Source organism: Globicephala melas, chromosome 19, assembly GCF_963455315.2.
Source record: "Globicephala melas chromosome 19, mGloMel1.2, whole genome shotgun sequence".
Lineage (NCBI taxonomy): Eukaryota > Metazoa > Chordata > Mammalia > Artiodactyla > Delphinidae > Globicephala > Globicephala melas.
Window position 1 is genome coordinate 9,447,897 of NC_083332.1, and position 23,958 is coordinate 9,471,854.

The 23,958-nt window shown below is 53.3% G+C and overlaps 1 protein-coding gene across 6 annotated transcripts; it reads left to right on the top strand.

Moving 5' to 3' along the window:
• Nucleotides 1-365: 365 nt before the first annotated feature.
• EML2 (EMAP like 2) lies at nucleotides 366-23,914 on the top strand. Of its 6 annotated transcripts, none has more exons than XR_009559939.2 (22): nucleotides 366-704; nucleotides 3,285-3,503; nucleotides 3,596-3,719; nucleotides 3,900-4,004; nucleotides 5,933-5,961; nucleotides 6,168-6,297; nucleotides 9,296-9,445; nucleotides 10,135-10,204; nucleotides 10,305-10,415; nucleotides 11,471-11,566; nucleotides 12,455-12,589; nucleotides 13,452-13,551; nucleotides 15,752-15,906; nucleotides 16,062-16,187; nucleotides 17,908-18,039; nucleotides 20,104-20,171; nucleotides 20,444-20,532; nucleotides 20,770-20,867; nucleotides 21,366-21,453; nucleotides 21,587-21,758; nucleotides 22,017-22,112; nucleotides 23,175-23,203. XR_009559939.2 is itself a non-coding variant. In XM_030873884.3 (22 exons), exons 1-22 carry the CDS (start codon nucleotides 533-535, stop codon nucleotides 23,754-23,756), a joined length of 2,550 nt encoding a protein of 849 aa, XP_030729744.2. In that variant the 5' UTR covers nucleotides 368-532; the 3' UTR covers nucleotides 23,757-23,914. The 6 variants fall into 6 exon arrangements, 3 of the variants coding, with proteins under 3 accessions (XP_030729744.2, XP_060144610.1, XP_030729743.1); XM_030873884.3 differs by lacking the exon at nucleotides 21,587-21,758 and adding an exon at nucleotides 23,631-23,914 and having other exon boundaries at nucleotides 368-704; nucleotides 23,175-23,305; XM_060288627.2 differs by lacking the exons at nucleotides 366-704; nucleotides 21,587-21,758 and adding exons at nucleotides 2,300-2,397; nucleotides 23,631-23,913 and having other exon boundaries at nucleotides 23,175-23,305.
• The last annotated feature ends 44 nt before the right edge of the window (nucleotides 23,915-23,958 follow it).

Consider the following 23,958-nt stretch of genomic DNA (forward strand, 5'->3'; position numbering starts at 1 on the left):
TGGGGGCGGGCGTAGATAGAATAAACAAGAGTTCTAAGAAATGAGCTAGAATAAGAGTTCCAGGGCGGAGCTAGTGGATATCTGGGCGGATTTGAGACTCTAGGGTCAGGCTCTAGTCTTGCAAGGTGGCTTCTCGAAAATCCAATAAAAGATTAGGGAGGTTTGCGGGGTGTGGAGTGTCTTCTTCCACCCTATCTTCCTCTAAGAGCCGGGGGCTATGCTTCGGGCTGAAAAGCAGAGAAGGCCCTGCCCCTTCCAAACCTTCTGCACCCCTATTGGCGGAGGGGGACTGCGCGACAGGCTCTCATTGGTCCTGAACAGGCGGGGGTGTCTAAAGAGAATACACGCCTGTTGTGGGCGGGACCAGACAGTACCGAGGGGGATCTCGGGTCAGCCAATCCCGGCCCGAAGATTGTGTTGGGGGTCCTGGCAGGGGGTGTTCCGACCCCCCCCCCGTTCTGAGCATCCTGGGGGATGACCCCGGTGCCAGGCCCGGCGTCGGCCGCCTGATGCCGGGCAGGCCGAGCCGGGGATGCTGGAACGAAGGGCGTTGCTATGGCAACGGGAGGCAGGACCTGGGGGGGGAGCCCAGGCCCGAGCTGGGGCCGGGGGGGCTGGCGGTGGCTGTGGCGGGGCGATGGCGGAGCGCGGCCCGGCCTTCTGCGGCCTCTACGACACATCCTCCCTGCTTCAATACTGCAACGGTGAGACCCCTCCTCAGTTCCGACCCTGGCCCCGCCCAGGGCTGGACCTATCTCCTCCTGCCCCAATCTCCTCCTTCCAAGTCCCCATCCTGGCCCCTTGCTGAAGATTCTCCTTTCTCCCCTAGCAGGACCCTGACCCTAGAGCAAGCTCCCTGATCCCCAAAGCCCTGATCCTAGTCCCCCACCCTCTTCAACCCTCCCCTTTTTCGGAGGTGTCTGAACTGAGAGAAAGGAGCAGAACCTCAGGAGCTTAGGGCAGAAGCGGGGGAGGCCTGGAGGTCTGGAACTCTGCGTTCCCTATCCCCTCTCAGTCCTCTGGGACCCTCCCCCTTCTCCCTAGCAGAGGGACAGATTAGGGGGAGAGTGGTATTTGGTGTTGGCTTGTGGGCTGGATGTGGGACTGGGTAGGATGACCAGAGGACTTTGCTTCGACTATACCCCCCCAAATCCTCAGGCCCCGCCCCTCCCACCCGTTAGGACTCATCCCTTCTCCCTAGACAAATGGGTACAATACAAGAAAGGTCACTGTGGGTGTCAGGCCCAGATGAGGGAAGCTGGAGGCAGAGGGGAGGAGGGAGGGATGGGAGAAGTGGGAAGTGGGGGCTGGTTTCCGGGCAAAAATGCCGAAGGTGGGGGAATGGTCAGGAGGGAGCGGAGGACTTGAGTCATGGTGGGTGGGGGGTGGGCAGGCCAAGGCCTCAGAATGCAGCTGGCTCTCTGGATGGGGGTTGAAGGGCCAAGGTGAAAGCTCCCCCATTTCACTCAGGGGCCCTGAGAAGGAACTGTCTTCCATTTGGAGGCTCACTCCCCTGGGCACACAGCACAGTGTCAGGGACCACTGGAGTTGGCAGAGCTCCAGAATGCTTATTTTGTCTCCTCTGCCCCTCTAAGAGGCAGGCTGACAGGGTGCCTAAGCCTGGGGTCATGTACCTGTTCTGCTGCTGAAAGGCTGTGTGTCCATGCACAAGCACCTTCATCTCTCTAGGTCTCAGTCCCCTTCCACCTTCTTGCCTCCTAAAATGGGTATAATACTACAGCTGCTAGAGTTGCTGGGAGCACTGGGTACCATATAACAGTTAATTATATTCTGGATTTACTGAGCACATAACCAGAGCTAGGTGAGGTGCTAAGTGTTTTGCAAGAAGAGTGCCTGCCACATGTAAGCTCCCTATAACAAATCTCATTTGGGGGGGTAGTATTATTAATGGTAGGCAAGAGGGGTCTTGTCACAAGGAGGTGACCAGGCCCTCCTGCACCTCACCTATTGGCTGTTTGACCTTTGGTGATCTCTGCACACTCCCCAACCTCCGTCCTTAGTTTCCTCTTTTGCAAAACGTTTTGCCAACAGGACCCTGAGATTCCTCCTCTTATGAGTTCCAAGTCCTGACAGCTCTCTCCCTCAGACCTCGGGAGGCCCCCACCTTCCAATGCAGGTCCAGGCACCCGACCAGAGAGGAGCTGGGTGGGGGGCAGGGCGGGCAAGGCCAGGCAGGCGATTGGGCTGCGGGGGGTGGAGGGGAGGGAGGGACGGGATAGACGGCTGCACTGCGGAGCCCAGCGGACGGGCGGGGCGGCCTACGGACAGGGGATGGCAGGTTCTACTTCCACGCCCGGTTCCTGTTAATGGTACCAACGTTACTTCTACCCGACTGGGAGCCAGGGCTTTCTTGGTTATTGCCAGCAATGAGTCTGGGTATGAGTGGTCTGGGAGGGAGGGGGGAGGGGGGACCACCTTGGTCCTCTGCCCCTCCCACTTCGGGAAAAATGGGCGAGGGGGGGCCCCCGCGGGAGATGGAGGAGTTATTCGGTTGCACCCATGGCCTAGAGGGGAGAGGGAGAGCCGAATCAGGGGCATGGGGTACATAAGCCAAATAAAGGAGGGGAATAGACGGGAGAAGCTCGGGTCGGGGAAGAAAGCTTGGGTGTCAGATCCCCGCGGGTATCTCCCTTCCGTGGGTCTCGGGTCTTGGATGCGCTGCCTGCAACTCCCAAATCTGCCGCCAGGGGCCGCAGAAACTCTGTCCTTGCAGCAGGCTCGTGTATCGAACCCCTAGGTGGGGAGGGAATGCGAAGGCGAGGGACCAGGCACGACCTTTACGGCTTGGAAAGTCTTAGAAACAGAGAGGGAATGTTAGTACCCGCGATAAAATCTTGATATTTGTCAGAGAATATTGAAAATCAATTCTAGAATGTTGGTTTCACTAGCGAAAAGTTGGTGTCATCCTTAAAATGTTGATATGACTCATATGTATTTAGCATCTTAGTCATAGAATCTTAAAACCAGAGTCGAGAGGCTCCTGATTCGTAGTCTCTTAGAAGGTTAGAGAGGAAGGGACTTCCCTAAGGTCACGCCTCCAGGGCGCTGCAGCAGAGAGGAGTGTGCGGACAAGGGCTGAGAGCTATGGGGATTTCCTTCCCCTTTTCTTGGCCCACATCCAAGCGTCCCAGCCCCAGGTTACTGGAGAGGAAGGGGGCGTGGCTGGCCCCAGGATTAGACCAGGGAAGGCTGGAGGGACGTCTCACCTCGGGCGTTGTAGCTCCTGGGTGGCCCCCCGCAGCCAGCGCTCCCTTGCCTTCCAGATGACAATTTGTCGGGCACGAGCGGGATGGAGGTGGACGACCGCGTGTCGGCGCTGGAGCAGCGGCTGCAGCTGCAGGAAGACGAGCTGGCGGTCCTAAAGGCCGCGCTGGCTGACGCGCTGCGTCGCCTGCGGGCATGCGAGGAGCAAGGCGCTGCTCTGCGCGCGCGGGGCACTCCCAAGGGCCGGGCGCCTCCGCGCCTAGGCACCACAGCTTCGGGTATCTTCACTAAACTGGAGGGGTGAGATGGGAGGGACTGGGGCCAGGACCTCACACTCACCCCCTTCTGTCCTCTAACCCCATTCCTCTAGTGTGTCAGCTCTTGAAAGGCCTTCCCACTAGGACGCCCCTCAATGGCTCGGGACCCCCGCGGCGCGTGGGCGGCTATGCCACGTCCCCATCCTCCCCCAAAAAGGAGGCGACCTCCGGGCGCAGGTAAGTCACGGAAGCCAGGATCCCCAGTTTCCTTCAAGACCTCGGAGGCTGTTTATGTGGAAACGGATGGACTCATATGTCCGAACACCAGCAGTGGAAGGTCTGGGGAAGTTCTTGCCTCCGGCACTCGCCTGCTGGCCTCGCGGGCTCTGCCCCTACTTACGTGCTCTCCATTCGCAGTGCCCGCCGCTACTTGTCACCAGAGCGCCTCGCCTCAGTGCGCCGCGAGGACCCCCGCAGCCGCACCACATCCTCTAGCAGCAATTGTAGCGCCAAAAAGGAAGGGTAGGTGTCCGAAGCGGGGTCGTGACACAACGGGTGGGGCCAGGACCCCAGTTAGGCTTGGAAAAGGATGGGGAATTTAGGGTGATGCCCCAGGCCACGAGTTGATAACCTAAAGGGCGGTCATCTAGTTCAGAATGCGGAAACAGTGCCGGAGGCTCGGAGAGACCAATCTTGAGATAGCGTGGTTGAACTGCGAGGCATGGAAACGCGGAACCAACACGGAGCGGCGTGGTCAAAGCATTAAGGGGCTGGACTAGAACCTAGGAGACGTGGATGATTAGCGTCTCTTGGATGAGCCGGAGTAGAAGTTAGGGAGGAGCCAGGTTTGTGGGCGTGGCTATTAAGGTAAAGGGGAGAGTCCCCATTGAGTCTCAGAGATGTAGCCAGGGCAGGACCCTCAGAGGAGTTTCTGCAGGAAATGGGGTAATCAGAGGGAGGGAAGTGATTGGAATTTGAGGGTGTGGCCAGAGGGTTAGCCAGGGCAGAATCAGAACCTGGGGTGGGGGTAATGGGCTAAGACCAGGTGCCGTAGTGTCCGATGCAAGAAGCTGGGCGGCGGGGAGCCTGGGGCGCTGCCAGGTGGAAATGGGCGTGGTTTGAAAGTTGGGCGTGGTCATATGTGGGCGTGGGCAGATATCAGTAGGCTTGAAGGGACTCTAGGTGAAAGTGGTCATGGTCTGAAGTTTAACCGGACCTGAGGAGGGTAGGCGGTTCCATGGAGAGCTGTCAGTTCAGGGGCAGGATCGGAAGGAGAGGTGTGTATGATCAGAATGTTGGGCGTGGTCAAGTTCCCAGAGCCCGGGCCACACTGAAGGTCTGGGCGGTGTAAAAACCTGAGTGTGGAGTCCTGATGCAGTGGGCGTGGTCAGGGCTTGGCGGGTCCGGACTAAGGCAGGACCAGACTAAGGCAGGACCAGAGTCAAAAATCACACATTTCAACCTCACTGAAATAATGGCAAACACGTACAGAAGCTATGTGCCAGGCACCACGCAAGGCATGTTACATGAATTAACTAATTTAAGCTTCGCAATCACCCGGGAGGTATGTATTTTTATTATCCCCAGTTTAAAAGTGAAGAAATCGAGGCAAGAGGTTTGGCAACTTGTCCACACTGCTAGGAACTGGCAGAGCTGGGGTTTGAACTCAGGCAGACACGTCCCCGAGTCCATGTTCTCAAAAAACACTCTCCCTCCCCCCAAAAAAGAGCCTGGTATCAGGACCCACAGCCAGGGACCTGAGACCCAGTGTGACCCTCCGGCTACGGGGTTGGCAGTGGAGGGCGGGGCAGGGCGCGGCGGCGTGGGCGCCTCCCAGGGCCGGAAGCGGCGGAGCCGGTCCCGGCTCCACCCCCGGCCCCGAAGCTTCGCCAGCCGCCGCCATGAGTAGCTTTGGAGCTGGGTGAGACTCTCTCGCACACCCCCCTCCTCCTCGCGCTACCGGGATCTGGATCCCAGGTTTCCCCCTTCTCCGGGGACCCAGACCCGCGGGCATCACCACCTTCCGTCAGCAAAGGGAGTTGGAGACACGCCCCTTCCCTTAAACCCTCACCTCTTCCCTCTCTGCTTGAAGTTTGGGGCTCTGTGGGACTGGGGGTGGGGAGCGTTGGGAGAACCGTGCTGATTAGGTGGGAGGGGTACCTGTGACGCTCCTCTTTCAGGATCGCGTCCCTGCCACTTCGTGCTGTTTGATCTTTGGCGATCACTGCCTCTCTGGGCCTGTGTCTTAGGCTCTGCAAGATCAACCGAGCAAAGCACACGGCCTGCAGAGAGGCAGCGCTCCGCTCCTTACTCGGCCCCCATTTTTCATCAAATACCTCCGGGGAGCGCTGGGGTGGGGAAGTGGTTTCTCCCAATTTCTGACTTGCCTGCTAATTAGGGCTTTCTTTCTTTTCTTTTCTTTTCTTTTTTTTTTTTCCCTTTCCTGACAGCAAAACCAAAGAAGTTATCTTCAGCATGGGTAAGTAGGGAGAATGGGTGGGGCTTCCTGGGGTGAGAAGCCAGAGCTGGAGGTCAGGAAGCCTGGCTACTGGCTGGGCCTTTGCCTCTTTGGCCTCATTTTCCCCGCCTCTGCTAATTAAAAAAGTAAAAAAGTGAAGTCGGAAGGGGAAAGGAAATAGGGTTGGGGGCTGGTGTCAGCACCTGACCTCTGGGGTGTTCTGGCAGAGGAGGGCTCCGTGAAAATGTTCCTGAGGGGCCGCCCTGTGCTCATGCTGATCCCCGACGAGCTGGCACCCAGCTACAGCCTGGATACACGCTCCGAGCTGCCTTCCCGCCGTCTCAAGCTGGACTGGGTGTATCCTTTTGCTTTAATCTCTTCCTCCCACTTCTCCCAACCCACCCGCCCCCAGCCTGGAAGGGACCAGAGCCTTTCTGGTGTGGGACTTCAGCTGGAGGGAGGGTCTTTGTACTGAAGGTGGGACTTTCCAGGCCTCTGTGGCTTTAGGGGTCAGGAAGAACTGGAGTCTGGAGGGAGCAGAGGAAGGCAGGTTAGCTGACATGACCTTTTATGATTCATTCAAGGAGCAAATGTTTGCTGAGCGCCCTCCATCTGTCGGATCCTCGTCTGCATGTGGGCTGTGTTCCCTGAGCTCACACAGTCTGGGAATACAGTAAACTAAGCTCAAGTGAGAGGAGTAACTGGGTTTCTCTGAGGAGAGGGCATTTGAGCTGAGAATCGGACATTCAGGGGCCAGCCTAGGAAGAACAGAGGGCACGGCAGGTCTAAGGGCTCTGCGGTCAGAGTGAGCTTGGTGTATTTGAGAAATGGAAGAAGTTGATAATGGTTAAGAACCCTGTCTTTGGAGCCTGGCAGAAATGGGTTGAAACCCCAGCCCAGCCTCTGGCTGGCTACGTGACCCTGGACAAGTCACCATGCCCTTCTGTGCCTCAGTTGCCTCCTCTGAAAAATGGGTGTCGTGATCTCAGATTCATAAGGCTGTGAAACAATGTGCTCATCATATGGGCCCCATAAACAGAGATTGATTAAAATAATAACTAATCATTATTGAGCACTTATTATATGCCAGGCACTGTTCAAAGCTCTTTCAAGTATAAATACGTTGAATAATATGATCCTTTTCTTTTGTAGGATTGAGAATATATTTTTACAACAAGTGGCCTCCGAGAGCTCTCTGAGGCCTGCAGGTTGGGAACTATTACCCTTTCTTTCCAGATGAGGAAACTGAGGTCAAGAGAGGGGACCAAGCAGGAAGAAAAACAAATATATTAACGTATATATGTGGAACCTAGAAAAATGGTATAGATGAACCGGTTTGCAGGGCAGAAATAGAGACACAGACGTAGAGAACAAACATATGGACACCAAGGGGGGAGGGGGCTGGTGGGATGAATTGGGAGATTGGGATTGACATATATAGACTAATATGTATAAAATAGATAACTAATAAGAACCTGCTATATAAAAAAATAAATAAAATAAAATTTTAAAAAAAAAGAGAGGGGATATCAAGCCCTGTTCTAGGGAGTCAGCAGATCTGAGGCAAGAGCTCTGATTCTGAGCCCCAGGCTTTTCCCAAAATGCAGACTGGGGCTTGGGATCAGCATCTTAGGGACCCAGTCCCTGTCTTCCTCTCTTGGCCTTGGTTTCTGCTCTGGAGGAGGGAGGAATGTGGGAGCCCAGAGCCTCTTTAAGGCAGCTGGAAATATTCGTGGGAGTCAAAGAATACCATGCTGTCATGTCAAGCTGGCCTTGATAAGTGAGCATCAAAAGAAAAGCAATTGAGATAGCAACAGTCAGTATAGGCCTCATTCCCCAGCCCCAAATGGCTGCAGGGTGAAGCAGTTTCTGTGGGGTCGGGATACACATATCGACATTCATTCAAATGTTTCCTGAACATTCTGGGGCTAAGGGCTGGGTTCCAACAGTCCCCAAATCACAGTCCAGTGTGGGGACAGAATCCGTGACAATGACAACTGAGGCTGGGATGGGAGAACCCAGAGAGGGCAGCTGACCCAGCCTGGGCATCAGGGAAGGCTTCTCAGAGGAGGAGTTGTAGAAGAGAACAAAACAGCCCAGTCTTGGCCACTGTGGAACTGATAGTCTCATTAAGGAATAGGTGACGTTAACAAATTGATCAGATAAGTGGGATGAATCTAGCCGAGGAAGAGAGCCTGAAGCTTGATCTGAGGACAGGGCAACTGAGAAGGGTGGCAGGTAGCTTGTGCTAGACAAAGGGGAAGGTTAGTGCCAAGACCTGGGTGACAGTAGTGATCTTAGTGTTTTGAGAAACTCCAAGGTCAGAGAGCAAAGGAGGGCAGAAGCCCTGCTAAGGCCAGGGAGGGGCAAACCAGGCCAGTGGAGGAGCTTGGGCTTTGTCTTAGGGGGAACTGGGGAGCCACAGAAAGTTCTGAACAGAGGAGGGTCACATTCCTTCAACAAATATTGAACTCATGTCTGCTGTGTACCAGGCCCTGATCTGGTCACAAGGGGTACATCAGTTAACAAAATGGACAGAGGTCCCTGCCCCCCTGGAGCAGACACTGTAGTTCGGGAGACACAAAATAAATTAAACAGATAACGTGTGGGATGCTGATGAATGTACTGCAGGATTATGAAGAGGGAGGGGGATGGGGGCAGTTGAGGGTGTGTGAGTTTGCAGTTTTTTTGTTTGTTTGTGTTTGACTGTGGCGCGACTTGTGGGATCTTAGTTCCCCAACCAAGTATTGAGCCCAGGCCGCGGAAGTGAAAGCACTGAGTCCTAACCACTGGACTGCCAGGGAATTCCAGTTTGCAGTTTTAAATAGCTGGGAACTATTTGGGAGAGGCTTGGGAAGGCCTCTCCAAGGAGCTGACAGTTGAGTAGAGACCTGAAGCAGGTGCGGGAGCCATGGAGAGATGAGGAAGAGGCCCCTGTCTGTCTCCCAGCTTTTGGTGGCTACTGGCAACCCTTGGGGTTCTTTGGCTTATAGTTGCTTTACTCCAATCTCTGTCTTCACACCGCCTTCTCCCACCCTGTGTCTGTGTCTTTTCTTCTCTGTCCCTTATAAGGACACTTGTTGCTGGAGTTAGGGCCCATCCAGATAATCCAGGATGATCTCGTCTTGAGATCCTTAATTACATCTGCGAAGACTCCTTTTCCAAGGAAGGTCACCTTCACACTTCCCAGGGGTTAATATTTTGGTGGACATATTTTTGGGGGATACCATCATTCAACCTCCCACAGGGGTAAGAGTGGAAACAGGAAAACCTAGCTCTGATGACCTTCATCTGGGAGTCAGTCAGCAGATGCAATGCAAAACAGGCTCTTTAACCAGCCCCTGGGCACCTCCAGCTATGGCTACCGTGGCCGAGACTGCCGGGCCAACCTTTACCTGCTGCCCACGGGGGAGATAGTGTACTTCGTGGCCTCTGTGGCTGTGCTATACAGTGTGGAGGAGCAGAGGCAGCGGCACTACCTGGGACACAATGATGACATCAAGTGGTGAGGCCTGGGAGGAGGATGCCAAATATTTCCTGCTTGGGACACTCTTAGGGGAGGTGGGTGGGGCCAGGCCTTCCCTGGCCAACAGGCTGAATTCAGGGGGAAAAAATGTGGATTGATTATCCATACGTCAAATGTCGGTGAATTCACTCAGATGCCTGAATTTTTCACTTCTTTTGAAAACTTCAAGTGGGCACCCCAGACGATCCCACAGTGTGTTGGAGCCCTGTGGTGACAGCCCCTTTATTTTTTATTTTTTTATATTTAGCCTCACCGCACAGCATGTGGGCTCTTAGTTCCCCAACCAGGGATCGAACCCGTGCCCCCTGCAGTGGAAGCGTGGAGTCTTAACCACTGGACCTCCAAGGAAGTCCCTTTTATTTTATTTTATTTTTGACAGCCCTTTTAAATGGGTGTGTTCTGGCCGTTTGTGGTACAGGCTTGAGCCCTCTGGGCACTTGAGTTAGAGACCGCAGGCCTGAGTCTTGCTTCTGAGCCAGAGTACCCAGAGAGTATACCCTTATTGCTACTGAAGAGCTGAATCAGTGTTTATTGACTAAGTAACTCATTCAAGCAAACTGCGGAATGAATAATCAGGCATCGCGACTGTGGCCTGCTGTGGGAGGGGTCCTGGTGTGCTGTGAGCACCCCCCTGCTGAGCCCTGTCCATCTGCCCTCTCTCTCCTCAGCCTGGCTGTCCACCCTGATATGGTCACCATCGCCACTGGACAGGTGGCAGGCACCACTAAGGAGGGGAAGGTAACAGAGTGGAGGGAGCAGGACCTGGAGACTGGGATGGAGTCGTGGGTGGGTCAGGAATCTGGGCCCCCCAGGTAACCGGCCTCTCTCTTCCCTGCAGCCACTGCCGCCCCACGTGCGCGTCTGGGACTCCGTTTCCCTCTCCACCTTACACGTACTGGGCCTGGGGGTGTTTGACAGAGCTGTGTGCTGTGTGGGCTTTTCCAAATCTGTAAGTCCTGTGCCATCCCTCGCCTGCCCCGGGCGCCCCTTGGGGCTGGAGGCCACACCTTCATCATGGCGTCACAGGTGCTGGCCACGCCCCCTGGCCCTCCAGGCTGTGTGCCCACATTTGTGGCCTCACAGGCCTGCTCTATTAGCCCTTATGAGGGGACCATATGTCTTGATTGCTCCGCAGAGAAACTCCTCAGTGATCCTTTGTACGTCAGTTAACGCTTTCTGCATTATTTTTTCACACCACCTTTCATTCTGGAAGGGTCCTTATCCCTTAGGCATTTTAAGCCCTGTGTCTAGGGCAGCCCTGGCTCCTAGTACCATCCTAAGTGGGTGTTGGCAGGTATGGAGGAGATAAGCACAGAAATCGAGAGTTAGCCTTTAGGAATTTGTCCAGCAATTTGACATTCACACAACATCCAAGTGTGTGAGTGGTGGGCTTTTTTTTTTTTTTTTTAATCATATTTTACAGTTTTACTGTATTTTACCAGAGTATTGGCTGCAATGGATCGGGGAATAAAAAACAACCTGTCATCCCATAGACAGTTTAAGAACCTCACAGGTTTTCTGAGACCTGAGGAGACACTTGAGAACTTTGGGGAAATATAGCTATTTTGTTGCCAAAATGTGGGGGAAAGGAAAACTTTGCAAAATCAAAACTAACCTGCACTTAACTACAGGTATAAAAAAGCAACATCATCCCGACTTTATTAACTGTTTAACTTCACAGCCCTAAAAGTCATTCCATAGGAAAATGCAGATTAGAGGCTCTCAGTAAGAATTCCTGACCTCGGGCTACTTGCAGAGAAATTGTAGCTGAGGGGAAATTAGAGGAAATTCTTAGGGAGGAGTCATTTCAAAAGGAAAATTATAAACAGCCTTTAAAATGTGTGTGGCCCTGGACGGGGAGTATATTTTCATGTGTTTCACATGACTTGGGTCAGGGCCTTTGAAACAGGCCTGAGTAGCTAATGCCCCAGTGGGCAAGGTGTTGGAGGGAGGGGGTGGATCCTGACCCGCCTGCCCCTCCCCCATCCTCTCTCCTCTTCCTAGAATGGGGGCAACCTCCTCTGTGCGGTAGATGAGTCCAACGATCACATGCTTTCTGTGTGGGACTGGGCCAAGGAGACCAAGGTGGTAGATGTCAAGGTGAGGTAACCCTTCTTATCCCCTCTCCTTGGGGTCTCCCTGTGGGATTGGCCAGATCTCAGTGTTCACAAGTCTGGAATCAGACTCATGTTGAAGTCCTGGCTTTGCCATTTGCTGGCTGTGTGACTTTGGGCAAGTGGCTTGCCCTCTCAGAGCTTCAGTTGCCTCATCTATAAAATGGGGATAATGGTAGCATCTTCCTTGTAGGGAAAATTTGGCTTTGATGTTGGCATATGGGGTGGGCAAACCAGGCCCAACAGGAGGATCGGTACAAGGTGGCTGCTGGTTCTGCTGTCCTGGGATGTCCAAGACAGACCTTGACTTGCATCTCCGGGAGATAACCTGCTTTACAGATGAGGAACCTGAGGCATGGTAGAGGGGAGAGCTACTTGCCCAAGGTCATGTGCTTATTCTGGGCTGGGGGCAAGAGACCTAGGATTGGGGCCCATGGTTTGGGGAAAGAGAAGTAGTTGAGAGGCTGGGCTCTCAGTGACTTGATTCTGGACACAACCTGGCTGTGTGTCCTTAGGCAAGTGAATTCCCCTCTCTGAGCCTCACTTCATCATCTGTAATGGGAGGTGCTAATGAGCCTTACCTTACAGGGTGCTGTGGGGTTAAATGAGTTGATGGATGTTAAGTGCTTGGCACAGAGCTTGGTACAAAGTAAGGGCTCTCGTGCCTGCCATTATGTTGATGAAGAAAACAATAATGCTTCACTGGCTGGCCCTGCTTCCTGTACTTTAGTTTGCCCGTAAAGGAGAGGTACAGGCAAGTTGGGTGTGCAAGCGCACAGCCCACACAGCTGTATAGGGCAGTCCTTCCTGGGTTGCGTATCGTGGTCCTGATGGCTTTGAGGTCCTCATTCAGAATCTCCCCCACCCCCTAAAGTGCTCCAATGAGGCCGTGCTGGTGGCCACCTTCCACCCCACAGACCCCACCGTGCTCATCACCTGCGGGAAATCCCACATCTACTTCTGGAACCTAGAAGGAGGCGGCATGAGCAAACGGCAGGGCCTATTTGAGGTGAGTGCCAGGGGTACTGGGACAGGCTGGCCCTGAAGGAGGCTGGCAGGGACACCCAGGCAGACAAGAAGATACCCCAGGGGCTGGAGGTTGTAGGGATGCTGAGATATTGCCTGCTGGGGCCTCAGTTCCCTTATCCCTACCAGTGGCGTGATCCACCTTAACTCTTTGAAGTTGTGAGGATTCCGTGGGATGAAGAGTATAGCGACTCCTAGCAGATAGTGGATGCTCAATACATGGGTTGCTGCGGTTGTCAATATTCTGGATAAACCGAGGTCAGAGGCTGACTGGCCGAGAGAGACAGAGAAACAGCAGGAAGCACAGGGCCTGGGAGAGAAGATGCAGGCACACCTCTGACAGGGCTCCTTTGCCTTTGGTGAGAGTTGGGGCTTCTACCCCAAAAGGGGAGGCCCTGAGAACACCAGGCTCAGATGGAGATGAAGATGGAGATATTGAGATGAGAAGAGGGTGGGGCGGGGCAGGGTGAGGGACCTAGAGACAGACAGAAGAGGGGGCGGGAGGGAAGGAGAGGAGAGGGGCAGGGGCAGAGAGGGGGAGACCAAGGGACAGAGAGAGAGGAATCCAAGCGGAAGACAGCAGGGGAACGAAGGACAGAGACTGGGACAGGAGTCAGGGAGGAGAGAGAGGAGGGAGGAAGGGGGTCCGGGGTGGGTCAGAAAGTGGTCTGTAGGCGACGTGACACTCCATGGAGGTGGATTGGAAATGAGGATGCTCCCCACAGGGCCGCTCCCCAAAGCATGGAGGGCATCCCCTGGACCATTGTCCTGGGTGACGGGTGAGCTCTGGGAGGCCTCCCGGCTTCAGCGACCCTCTGACACCTTCCCCTTCTCCCCCACCTTAGAAACACGAGAAACCGAAGTACGTGCTGTGTGTGACCTTTTTGGAGGGTGGCGATGTGGTCACCGGGGACTCTGGGGGGAACCTCTATGTCTGGGGCAAAGGTCAGTGTCAGCCCCCCCTGATTGGTTCCCCAACGCGGTCCTCCCTGACTCCCTTTGGCTGTGCGTCCCTTTCTCGGAGCATGCTGATGTGGAATGTACTATACAACAATACAAGTCATTACTTGTCCAATTCTAACACCTCCATCAAGGCTCAGCTCCAGTATCCCCACCTGCATGAAATCTTCACTTATTCCCTCCCCTTGTCCTCTGCAAATCCCATGGCAGCGATCAAGTTTGAGCTATAAATGAATGGGTTAACCCAGTGTGGATGGACGGATGGATGGAGAGGTGGTTTGTTCCAGAGCAATGAATGAATGAATAAGTTAATGAATGAATGAAGCGTTTGTCCCACCCAGTGAATAGAAGAATGAGTAGATGAATATGCTGTCCTTAATGGGTGGGTGATTAGGTGAGTGAACAATTAAATATATGAATGGCTGTCCCCAGAACGGATGACTGTGTTAATAAATGACTGGGTCTTTTCCCAGGCAGTGGATTACTGTAAAGTTACGAATGAATGAATGAATGAGTTTATTCAGTCATCAAACCACTTCCTGGAACAATCAGTTCTTCATAACATGTTAATCCATTGGCTGAGGTAACCATTCATCTTGGGGTAGTGGGTGAGGAGTGGGTTTGGGAGTTGGGCAGGCTTTGGGTTCAGGTCTCAGCAGTGCTGTGTGCTCTCTGTGGCCTTGGGAGAGTCATCTCCCTTCTGAGACTCAGTTGCCCCATCTGTAAAATGGGTATAATACTCTCTCCCTCACACGGTTGTTTTGAGCTTTTCTTGAGATTAGACAGCTGAGAATAAGTTCTGAATAATTGGCAGTGTGTCTTTCCCAGCAGACTCTAAGCTCTCTGAGGGCAGAGACTTGGTCTGATTGGTTCCCATATCTCCAGTCCCACCACTGGGTCCAGCCCGCAGGGCTACAGGATGTTGGGTGGGTGGGTGGTTAGAAAGATAGGTAGACAGAAGGATGTATGTACACGTGACACCACTTCTGAGCCTGGAAGGATGGAATTGAAGAGAGTTGCTTTTTCTTCCTCTCCACTTAGTCCCTGCCCCAGCCTCTTCCCTGGTTCCCGGGCCTTCAGTCTTGTCCCCTCCAATTCAGTTTGTTGTCAGAACCAAATGTAAATCTGACCCTATCCTTCCCCTGCTGAACCCTTCCATTACTACACAGTTCAGATCCCTCAGAACAAGGTCTGGATTCCTCACTGAGGTCTGCAAGGTCCGGATTCCTCAATGAGGCCATGCATGGTCTGGCCCTGCTTTCTCTTGTCCCTTGCATGTTATACTTGGTCACACCAGATTTCTTTAGTTTCCTAAATAGTCCATGTTCTCTCTGCCTTTTGCACATGTTGTTCCTTCTGCCTGGAACACTTTTCTACCCTCTGTTGTCCTAGCCAACTCCTACTCAACCTTCAGATCCTTGCTCAGCTGTCCCCTCCTCCAGGAAGCCCTCCCTGGCCCACCAGGCTAGGTGCCCACTCTGGGATCCCACAGTCTCCTGGGTTTCCCCATCCCAGCCCCAGCCATGTTGGGTCGTCACTGACTGGTAGTAGGTCTGTCTCTGAAACTGGACTGTGATCCCTGTGAGGGTAAGATCTGAGGTTGCCTTCATCAGTACCCAGCATCACCCAGCATGAGGCTGGGCCCAGAGTCAATGCTAGTTTAATAATTGTTGACTGAATGGATGGATGAACAGATGGTTAGGTTGACAGATGAGTGGATAGATGGGTGAATGGGTAGATGGATAGGAAAAAAAATGGAAAATGGGTGGATGTTTGGATAGAAGGATGGATTGACTGGTGAGTGGGTAGTCAGATGAAAGAGAGGGTGAATGAATGGATGAGAGGCGGATTCATGGATGGATAGAAGGAAGGAAGCGTTGATGGCTGCATGGATGGGTAATTGGATGGGTGAGTAGATAGATGGATGGACAGACCAGTAGATAGGTGAGTGGATGAATAGGGTTAGGATCAAAGGGTGGATGGGTAGATGTTACTTCAGATGGTTTATTAGATGGATGATAGGGTATTTGAATAGATGGGTGGTTGAGTAGATGGGTGGGTGGAAGGCTGGGTAGAAGAAAAGGTGAGTGAATGGCTGGATGTAGGATTGAGAGTTTGAGGTGTTTTCTGGGGTCAGTATGGGGGAGCTTCCCCATGCTGACCTCTGCCCCTGGCCACCCTGCAGGTGGGAACCGTATCACACAGGCCCTGCTGGGTGTCCACGATGGCGGCGTGTTTGGGCTCTGCGCCCTGCGGGACGGGACGCTGGTGTCAGGAGGGGGCCGCGATCGGCGGGTGATCCTCTGGGGTTCCGACTACAGCAAGCTGCAGGAGGCGGAGGTGAGGGGGAGAGGCTCATGAAGGTGAGGATACCTCCTCCCACCCCACTAATACTAGACCCTGCTCTCCCAGCCTGTCTCCCCCACCCCCCAACCCCACCTCTGCGTGTGTCCTACACTCATCTGCCTGCCCCCCACCCCCCTTTGCCTACTCAGGTCCCCGAGGACTTCGGCCCCGTGCGGACCATAGCGGAGGGCCGGGGTGACACGCTGTACGTGGGGACCACCCGCAACTCCATCCTGCAGGGCTCTGTCCACACTGGCTTCTCGCTGCTCATCCAGGTGAGCTTCTCTTCTGCACCTGCCCTGCTCCCTCCCCACCCGCCTCTCTTCTCTCCTCTGCACCATTCATTCCTCCTCTCTTCCCACTCCCATTTCACCTCACCTCCCTGCCCCATCCCTTATCCTCTGGCCTGGTAAACACCACTTACCTTCCCTTTAACTGCTCCTGACACATAACCCCACCCCAGAACACCCCATGGTCCAGCAATGGGTTAACTGGTAGCACAGCAGAGGGGTCCCAGGACCCTGCTCCAGCTGTGCTGCCCCCTGCTGGTCAGGTTGGTGTCCATTTCTGTAAGTGCCCTGGCAGGTTGTCACACAGGCCTTGAGCCACACACCTCCCAGGTCTTCAGCTACAAGGATCTAGGAAGACCCTCTGGAGTCTTCTCAGATGCGCATTCCTTCATCCTCGTGGGCCAGAACCCTACCACACATCCAAGTAAAAAACCCAGCCTACTGGGGGAATTCCCTGGCCGTCCAGTGGTTAGAACTCTGCACTTCCACTGCTGGGGGCCTGGGTTCGATCCCTGGTAGTCAGGGAAGATCCTGCAAGCCACATGGTGCGGCCAAAAAAAAACCCTGGGATCGAAGCACAGCCCTGTCGCTCACTCGCTGTGTGATATGAGGCAAGTGAATAACCTCTCTGTGCCTCTGTGAACCAGGAGAATAATAGAACTGACTCATGGGGTTTTGTAAGGATTCAATGAGTCAATTCATGCACAGCATTTAGAATGGTGCCTGGCACAGAGTAAGGGCTCAAAGAGTCTTGGCCAAAATTACTTCTTGTTCAGTGACCCCCCGCCCCTTCCTTCACTCCTGACATGCATTTTACCTCTTACATGGCAGCTGAGATCCGTACAGCAGCTGCATTTAGATTCCCCCCCTCTGGCTCTTGTTTCCATGGAAGAAGATGAGGAAAAACAAGGGCTAGAGGGATTTCCTAGGGGTCCCAAGACCAGAATGGACCTTAAAGACCTCTAATAATAGTATCAATATTATTTAGTATTAATTATATTATTAATATATTACTAGCTTTCTATTATTTATTAACATTAATCATTATACTAATATCAATAATTATAATTCTGTTGATTATCGTTGTTAATTACTTTAATTATATATTAATAGTGCATGTTATCACTACTGATAATAGTCAGCCACTTCCATTTGGTGAGCACTTTGTACCAGCCTCGTACACTTTCCATCTATTCACACTTTCCACCCATAATGTGAGTGAGCAGAAAAATGCCATGAGCCACATACAGTGATTGGTTCCATTTTACAGAAGATGAAACTGAGGCTCCAAGGAGAAGTCATCTGCCCAGGTGACTGCCACAGTCAATAAGAGAGAGCTGCAGTCAGACTCACCAGGCTGAGTACCCTCCATGGGTTCCTACAGCCTGCTGGGCGCCATCTGTCTCCCAAAGTCAAGCTCCTACTCATCATGTCTCTTGCCTCCCATTGTGCACAGTGGAAAGCAGAGACCTGGGGGGAAGGGCAACATTTGCCTTGAGCCCCACACTGGGGCAGGGGTCTGCCCAATCACAGCCTCCTTCAGATAACACTGGGGAAAGGGTCTTCCCTGGGTAACCTGTGGGGAGAGTGTGTTGCTGGAGCTAGTCCAGCACTTCTTTCTGGCATCAGACTTTGGGGAGGTGGGGGATGCAGAGGAAAGGCCTGGATTGGCAGTCTCCGTGCTGTCATCTCTCCTTTCTGCCAGGGCCACGTGGAAGAGCTATGGGGCCTGGCCACACACCCCAGCCGGGGACAATTTGTGACATGTGGTCAGGATAAGTTGGTGCATCTGTGGAGCGTGGAGTCCCACCAGCCCCTGTGGAGTAGGATCATCGAGGTAAGGGGATGGGGGACTTGGCACGCCATTCTAACAGAACGACTTGTCTCAGTGTGTCAGGGTTCAGTGCATCAAATGGAAGCCACACTTGGCGTCTTTAAGCAGAAGGAGATTTAATGCAGGGAACTGGGTGCTTACAAACTCACTTGGAAGTGCTAGAGGAGTGAGTTCTTGACTGGACAGAAGCCCAGAACAGCACCACAGAACTGACCTGCCAGAGGAGCTGCTGCCTCTGCCACAGTCAGGAAGGTGGGGAGTCAGGAACCACTGAGTTCAAGAAAATGCTGTCATTGTAACTGCAATCCAGGAACCAGGATGCTGTGGTCACTCAAGTGTTGGTTCTAGAGCTACGCTGTCCAACACATGTGGCTATTCAAACTTAACTTAACTTTAAATGTAAGTAGAATTAAACATTCAGTTTCTCCATTGCACTAGCTACATTCCAAACATGTGGCTAGTGGCTACCATATTGGAAAGTGCAGATAAAGAACATCTCCATTATCGCAGAAGGTTCAGTTGGACTATCTTGCTCTAGAGTGACCCAATGCTGGCTACATTTACACTGGCCAAAAACAGATACTCTGTGCCCTTGCCTTTTAAGGCTAGTGACTGCTCACCAGCATAGCAAATGCTATTGCTTTCACAACCCAGCTGATCAGTGGAAGTGGCAGAGCGGGGCCTCCACCTTGTACCTTCCAGAGCCCACAATGGTGCAGCTGATTGTCAGACCCAAATCACAGCCAACCCTAGCTACAAGGGATTCTGGGCAATGTAGTTTTTAAGCTCTCTTGCCTGTGGGGTATGGGACAGTAGAAGGTCAGTCATCATATTCCCCACACTACCCTTTGAGGTTTTGCTCCAGGAATCCAGGGTTACCTATGATCCTGGAACACTTGATGGCCTTTAAACTTCTAGGAGTCAGGGATAGTGTACCCTGGAAATTATTAGGGCCATGTATAATAATCCTCACTCTGGCTGCCTAATTGAGCACCTACTATATGCCAGGACCTGTGCTCAGCACAGCAGTTCTCTAGCCAGGGCATAAGAACCGCCTGAGTTGTTAGAAACACAGAATCCTGAGCCCCAAGCATGGGAAGTCTGGTTCAGGAGGTCTGAGTTTAGTCCCAGAAATCTGCATTTTATAATAAGAACAAGCTCCCTTGGGTTATTCCGATTCGGGCAGTCTGCCCACCATGCCTGACATTGGCTTAGCACTTTACCCACATTGTCTTCTTAACTCCCTCGCACCCCAACCTCCACAAGGCAGTAGAGATGATGGATCGCCCAGAAACAGGAAGGTAAAATCAGGAAACGGGCCCAGAAAGGTAACATCACTTGCCGTTCGTAATTAATTACAATCATAGCTGACCTTTATTCAGTGCTTCCTGTAGCCCGTCTTACTCACCAGCTTACCATTCTAAGGACTTTACACCTTGCTTATAACAGTCCTGGGAGTGTGTATTGATGTTCTCCGTGTGGGGCAACCAAGGCCACGATGGGGAAAGTTATTTGATGTCACATAACGAGGAAGTGTCAGGGCGACAGTTTCAAACCACTTCTGATTCCATGGTGCTCTGTTGCCTGCAAATCAACCAAATGCCCCCGAAATTTAAAAATTTTGTGCTAGGAGTTAGATAAAGATATGGGGAAACAGGCACTCAGACAAGCCTAATGATAAGTCAATATAATTTTATAAGGGAAAGCAAATTGGCATGATATATCAAAAGTCTTAAAAATATGGATAGCCTTTGTCCCAACGATCTCACTAGTAGAAAAGTCCCTAAGGAAATCATCTTGGGTTTATAAAGCTGTGGGAGGTTAAAACAGGAGTGAAAAAGGATCCAGAGTCAACAGTGAAAGGAGGAATATTTTCTCTTCGAGCTGACATGTTAAAGGAAAGGAGAGCGGTTTCCAGAGCATCTGCATCAGCAGGTTACTGGAGGGCAGCAGCGGGAGGTGAGAGCCCTCATGCCAGGCTGAGAGTTGCCTCTGAGGCTGGGGAAGTGTGGGCCAGATGGAAGGGGGACCCCAGCTCCCAGCCCTTCCTCTTCTCTCCCTCCTCAGGACCCGGCCTACTCTGCTGGCTTCCACCCCAGTGGCTGTGTCCTGGCCATTGGCACGGCGACTGGCAGGTAAAGCTGATGGGCATTTGGGGAGGGCTTCTCTGCGCCCCCCAGGAACTATCCCTTGATCACCTCCCCCTGCCTTCCCTACTGCCCCAAAGCTTACAGAGAATGATAATTAGGTACCAACTGTTTACCAGGCCTTGATCTCCCAACATTCCTCTGGAGTCAGCCTCTCTCCCTAATCTTTTCTGGGGTCCTTCCCTCAGGCCCCACAGATTGCCACCCTTCTCTACCAGATCAGCTCACCCCTCCTCCCCCACCATGCCTTCTCCTTAAAGATGGCTGCTGCTGGACACGGAGACCCATGACCTGGTGGCCATCCATACAGATGGGAATGAACAGATCTCAGTGGTCAGCTTCTCTCCAGGTAAGGGCCGGGGCCGGGGAGGGGACCTTGGAGAGGCCAGGCCTGGGAACTGAAGCTCAGAGTTACTGGCAGGGGGAAGGGGTGGAGTCTATGTGGCACGGCCTAAGGGCGGGGCCAGGCCTGTGGCAGGGATGGAACTTGGGACTACTGAGGAGTCTGGGATAGTGGGGGGGCTGAATCTGAGAGAGGAGGGGTAGAGCCTGGGTGCCTCCTCATAGCCCCCTCCCCCTCCCCCAGACGGGGCGTACCTGGCCGTGGGCTCCCACGACAACTTGGTGTACCTGTACACGGTGGACCAGGGCGGCCGCAAGGTCAGCCGCCTGGGCAAGTGCTCGGTGAGTGGGCAGTGGCCCCCAGCCCGCGCCGCCACCCCGTCCAGGGGGTGCAGAATTAACCAGTTTTCTACCTCAAGGGCGCACAGCTTCAACACTCAACTGACTGCCCTGGTCACATCAAGGAGTTTTAGCCCCGCCCACACATTTACCCTCTCCTGTGTTTCAAGGCCGTCCCTTTGTGTAGCCCCGCCCCTCACGTTCTAAGCACACCCTCTGTGTAGCCCAGCCCTTTGCATTCGAAGCCCGCCCCTCCGTGTCTAGCTCTGCCCACTTGTTCTAAACTCCCCCTTGTGTTCTAAGCCCTTATTTGTCTAGCCCCCGCTCATCACAGTCTGGCCCCGCCCATGATAGTGTGGCCCCATCCCCACACCCCAAAGGCTTGTGTATCTTTCCTCGAGACCCCCTGTGTTTTCACCCTACCTTTGTATTTTGCCTTCCACCCATCCTGGTCTGATCCTACCGCTCCAGCTCTAACTCCACCCCTTCCCTCCCCTGCAGGGCCATTCCAGTTTTATCACCCACCTGGATTGGGCCCAGGACAGCAGCTGCTTCGTCACCAACTCTGGGGACTACGAGATTCTGTACTGTGAGTTCTCTGAAACCCAAAGGCATTCCTCCTTCAGCCTCTCTATTGCGTGTGCGATTTGCATAGCCTTCCCTGGGTTCTGGAAGGGGAAGCAGGGGCTTCAAGTCCCTTCTCCTCTGGCTGTTTTATTCAGGGGTTGATCTGATTGGCTGGTCTCCTGGCTTCTGGTTTCCTCCCTGGTGGACCCAACTTTTAACCAGTTCCTCCCCCTCCGGGTTGGATGGCTGGGGTACAGGTTTCTAAGCAGATACCCCTGCTCTCGTCTTGAGATGTCACCACCCAGGATCTAGCACCAGTCTGGAGAGGTAGAATTAGCCTCCTGTGTCGGACCTCAGTGCCCGTTGTCTGTGGAATGGATGAATTAAGTCAGTAGTTCTTTCCGTTTGGTTTTTGGTTTTTGGTTTTCTTGGCCGTGCCGCGCAGCTTGCCGGATCTTAGTTCCCCGATCAGGGATCGAACCCGTGCCCCCTGCAGTGGAACCGCGGAGTCCTAACCACTGGACCGCCAGGGAATTCCCAGTAGTTCTTTCTGCTCTGAACACCTCCTCCCATTTTCTGCCCCAGGGGACCCAGCTACCTGTAAGCAGATCATTACTGCAGATGCTGTGAGGAACGTGGAATGGGCCACGGCTACCTGTGTCCTGGGTTTTGGCGTGTTTGGTAAGTTCTGGAATGGGGAAAGTCTTGCTGAGGACAGGAGTTCCAAGAAACATCCCTGACTGGTGGTTTTCACAGTCTCTTATTACCTCTAAGGTGGGAAACTCATTCCTTTAGACATGTGAGCAGCAGTATTTGTATAAGAGAAAAGGTTAGGGTGAGGTGACTACTCAGATCCCTTGGAACTGTAATGAAATGAGAACAATTGGGGGTGTCACCTGGCCCAGGGAGATTCACACAGCCTGCGTCCCAGTCACCCATTCATTCAGGCATTAATGCACTCAACACATACCCCCTGAGCACCTGTGTGCCCAGCTGGGCAGTGCTAAGACCCAGTCAGTGGTGACCACGACAGCCCTGACCCTGCCATCATGGGTCTCACAGTCCAGTGGAAGAGAGAGACCTGTCCCCAGACCACCCAGAGTAGACTGGGCTGGGACAAGGAAGTCCAGAGAGGACGCCTGGCCCCAGCCTAGGAGGGAGTCAGGGAGGGCTTCCTGGAGGAAGGGACATCCAAACTGGATCTGCAGGATGAGGAGTTAGGTTCTAGGGTGGTGAAGAAGGAAAGCAATGGCTAGGCAAAGGGAATGATAGCCATGTATAAAAGCCTAGAGGTGACAGAGCTTGGTATTTGGAGAAATGCAAGAAGGCAGGATGGCTAAATCATTGCAGAGTTCAAGGGAAGCACTGGTAAGAACAAGGCAGGAGCAGTGTGGGGGACAAGGCAGAGCTTGGGGGTCATGGTGAGAAGCCTGGGCCATGGGAGGGTTTTTTTTTTTGGTGGGATCTTAGTTCCCTGACCAGTGATTGAGCCCAGGCCCTTGGCAGTGAGAGCGTGGAGTCCTAACCATTGAACTGCCAGGGAATTCCCCATGGGAGGGCTTTGAGCTATAGAGGGATAGGGTCAGATAAGCATTTCCAAAAGATTATTACAATTCTCATCCCCGGCTAGAGACGGGCTAGGTGAGAGAAAGGCAGGGAGGCTGGGGCTGGGGCCTACTCGCCTTGGGGGTCCCTGGCCCCAGCTGCCATCTTACCACCAGCCACCCCCAATCTTGCCCGCAGGGATCTGGTCTGAGGGAGCAGATGGTACTGACATCAATGCCGTGGCCCGTTCCCATGATGGGAAGTTGCTGGCTTCAGCTGATGACTTTGGCAAAGTCCACCTGTTTAGCTACCCCTGCTGTCAGCCTCGAGTGAGTCCCTCTGGGGGGCTGGCAGGGTGGAGGTACCAAGCAGCACTGCAGGCAGGATTAAGGCAGCCCTTTCCGGATCCCAGTTTCACCGGCTGTACAAGGAGGGCAGTGGCTTGATCCCAGGGGCCCTTCTTAACTTGAAAGTCGATAAATTACCAAGTCTGTAGTGCGAAAGCTCTGAGCATCTGCATTGTGAGATCTTTGGTTCTTTTTCCTATTAACTCAAGAAATATTTATTGAGCACTTACCGAATGCCTGGGCCCAGGGAATACAGCAGTGAACAAGACAGATGACTTCCTTTCACTTCCTTCTTTCCATATCACAGGCTCTCAGCCACAAATACGGCGGACACAGCAGCCATGTGACAAATGTGGCCTTCTTGTGGGATGACAGTGTGGCCCTGACCACAGGGGGCAAGGACACCAGCGTGCTGCAGTGGCGGGTGGTCTGAACTGGCAGGTGGGGGGGTTCCCAGGAACATGGGGCCCAGGTAGAGTCAGGTGGCAGTATTGGAATTCTATTTTCGGGAGATGTCTATTGCCGAGTAGAGTAATATATACCCAGAGTATGTCTATAGCAAAGGGGGTTATGGGGGTGGGAGGGTGGACTGACAGACAGAAGTCTCTATTTATTGGGGTGGGAAAAGGGGTCAC

Bases quoted from the DNA above. Each gene is read 5' to 3' on its own strand.
- EML2 (XM_030873884.3), top strand. From the start codon at position 533: ATGCTGGAACGAAGGGCGTTGCTATGGCAACGGGAGGCAGGACCTGGG. The intron at 4,005-5,932 runs GTAGGTGTCCGA...CTTTCCTGACAG, and splicing joins TGTAGCGCCAAAAAGGAAGG to CAAAACCAAAGAAGTTATCT. The intron at 9,446-10,134 runs GTGAGGCCTGGG...CTCTCTCCTCAG, and splicing joins CACAATGATGACATCAAGTG to CCTGGCTGTCCACCCTGATA.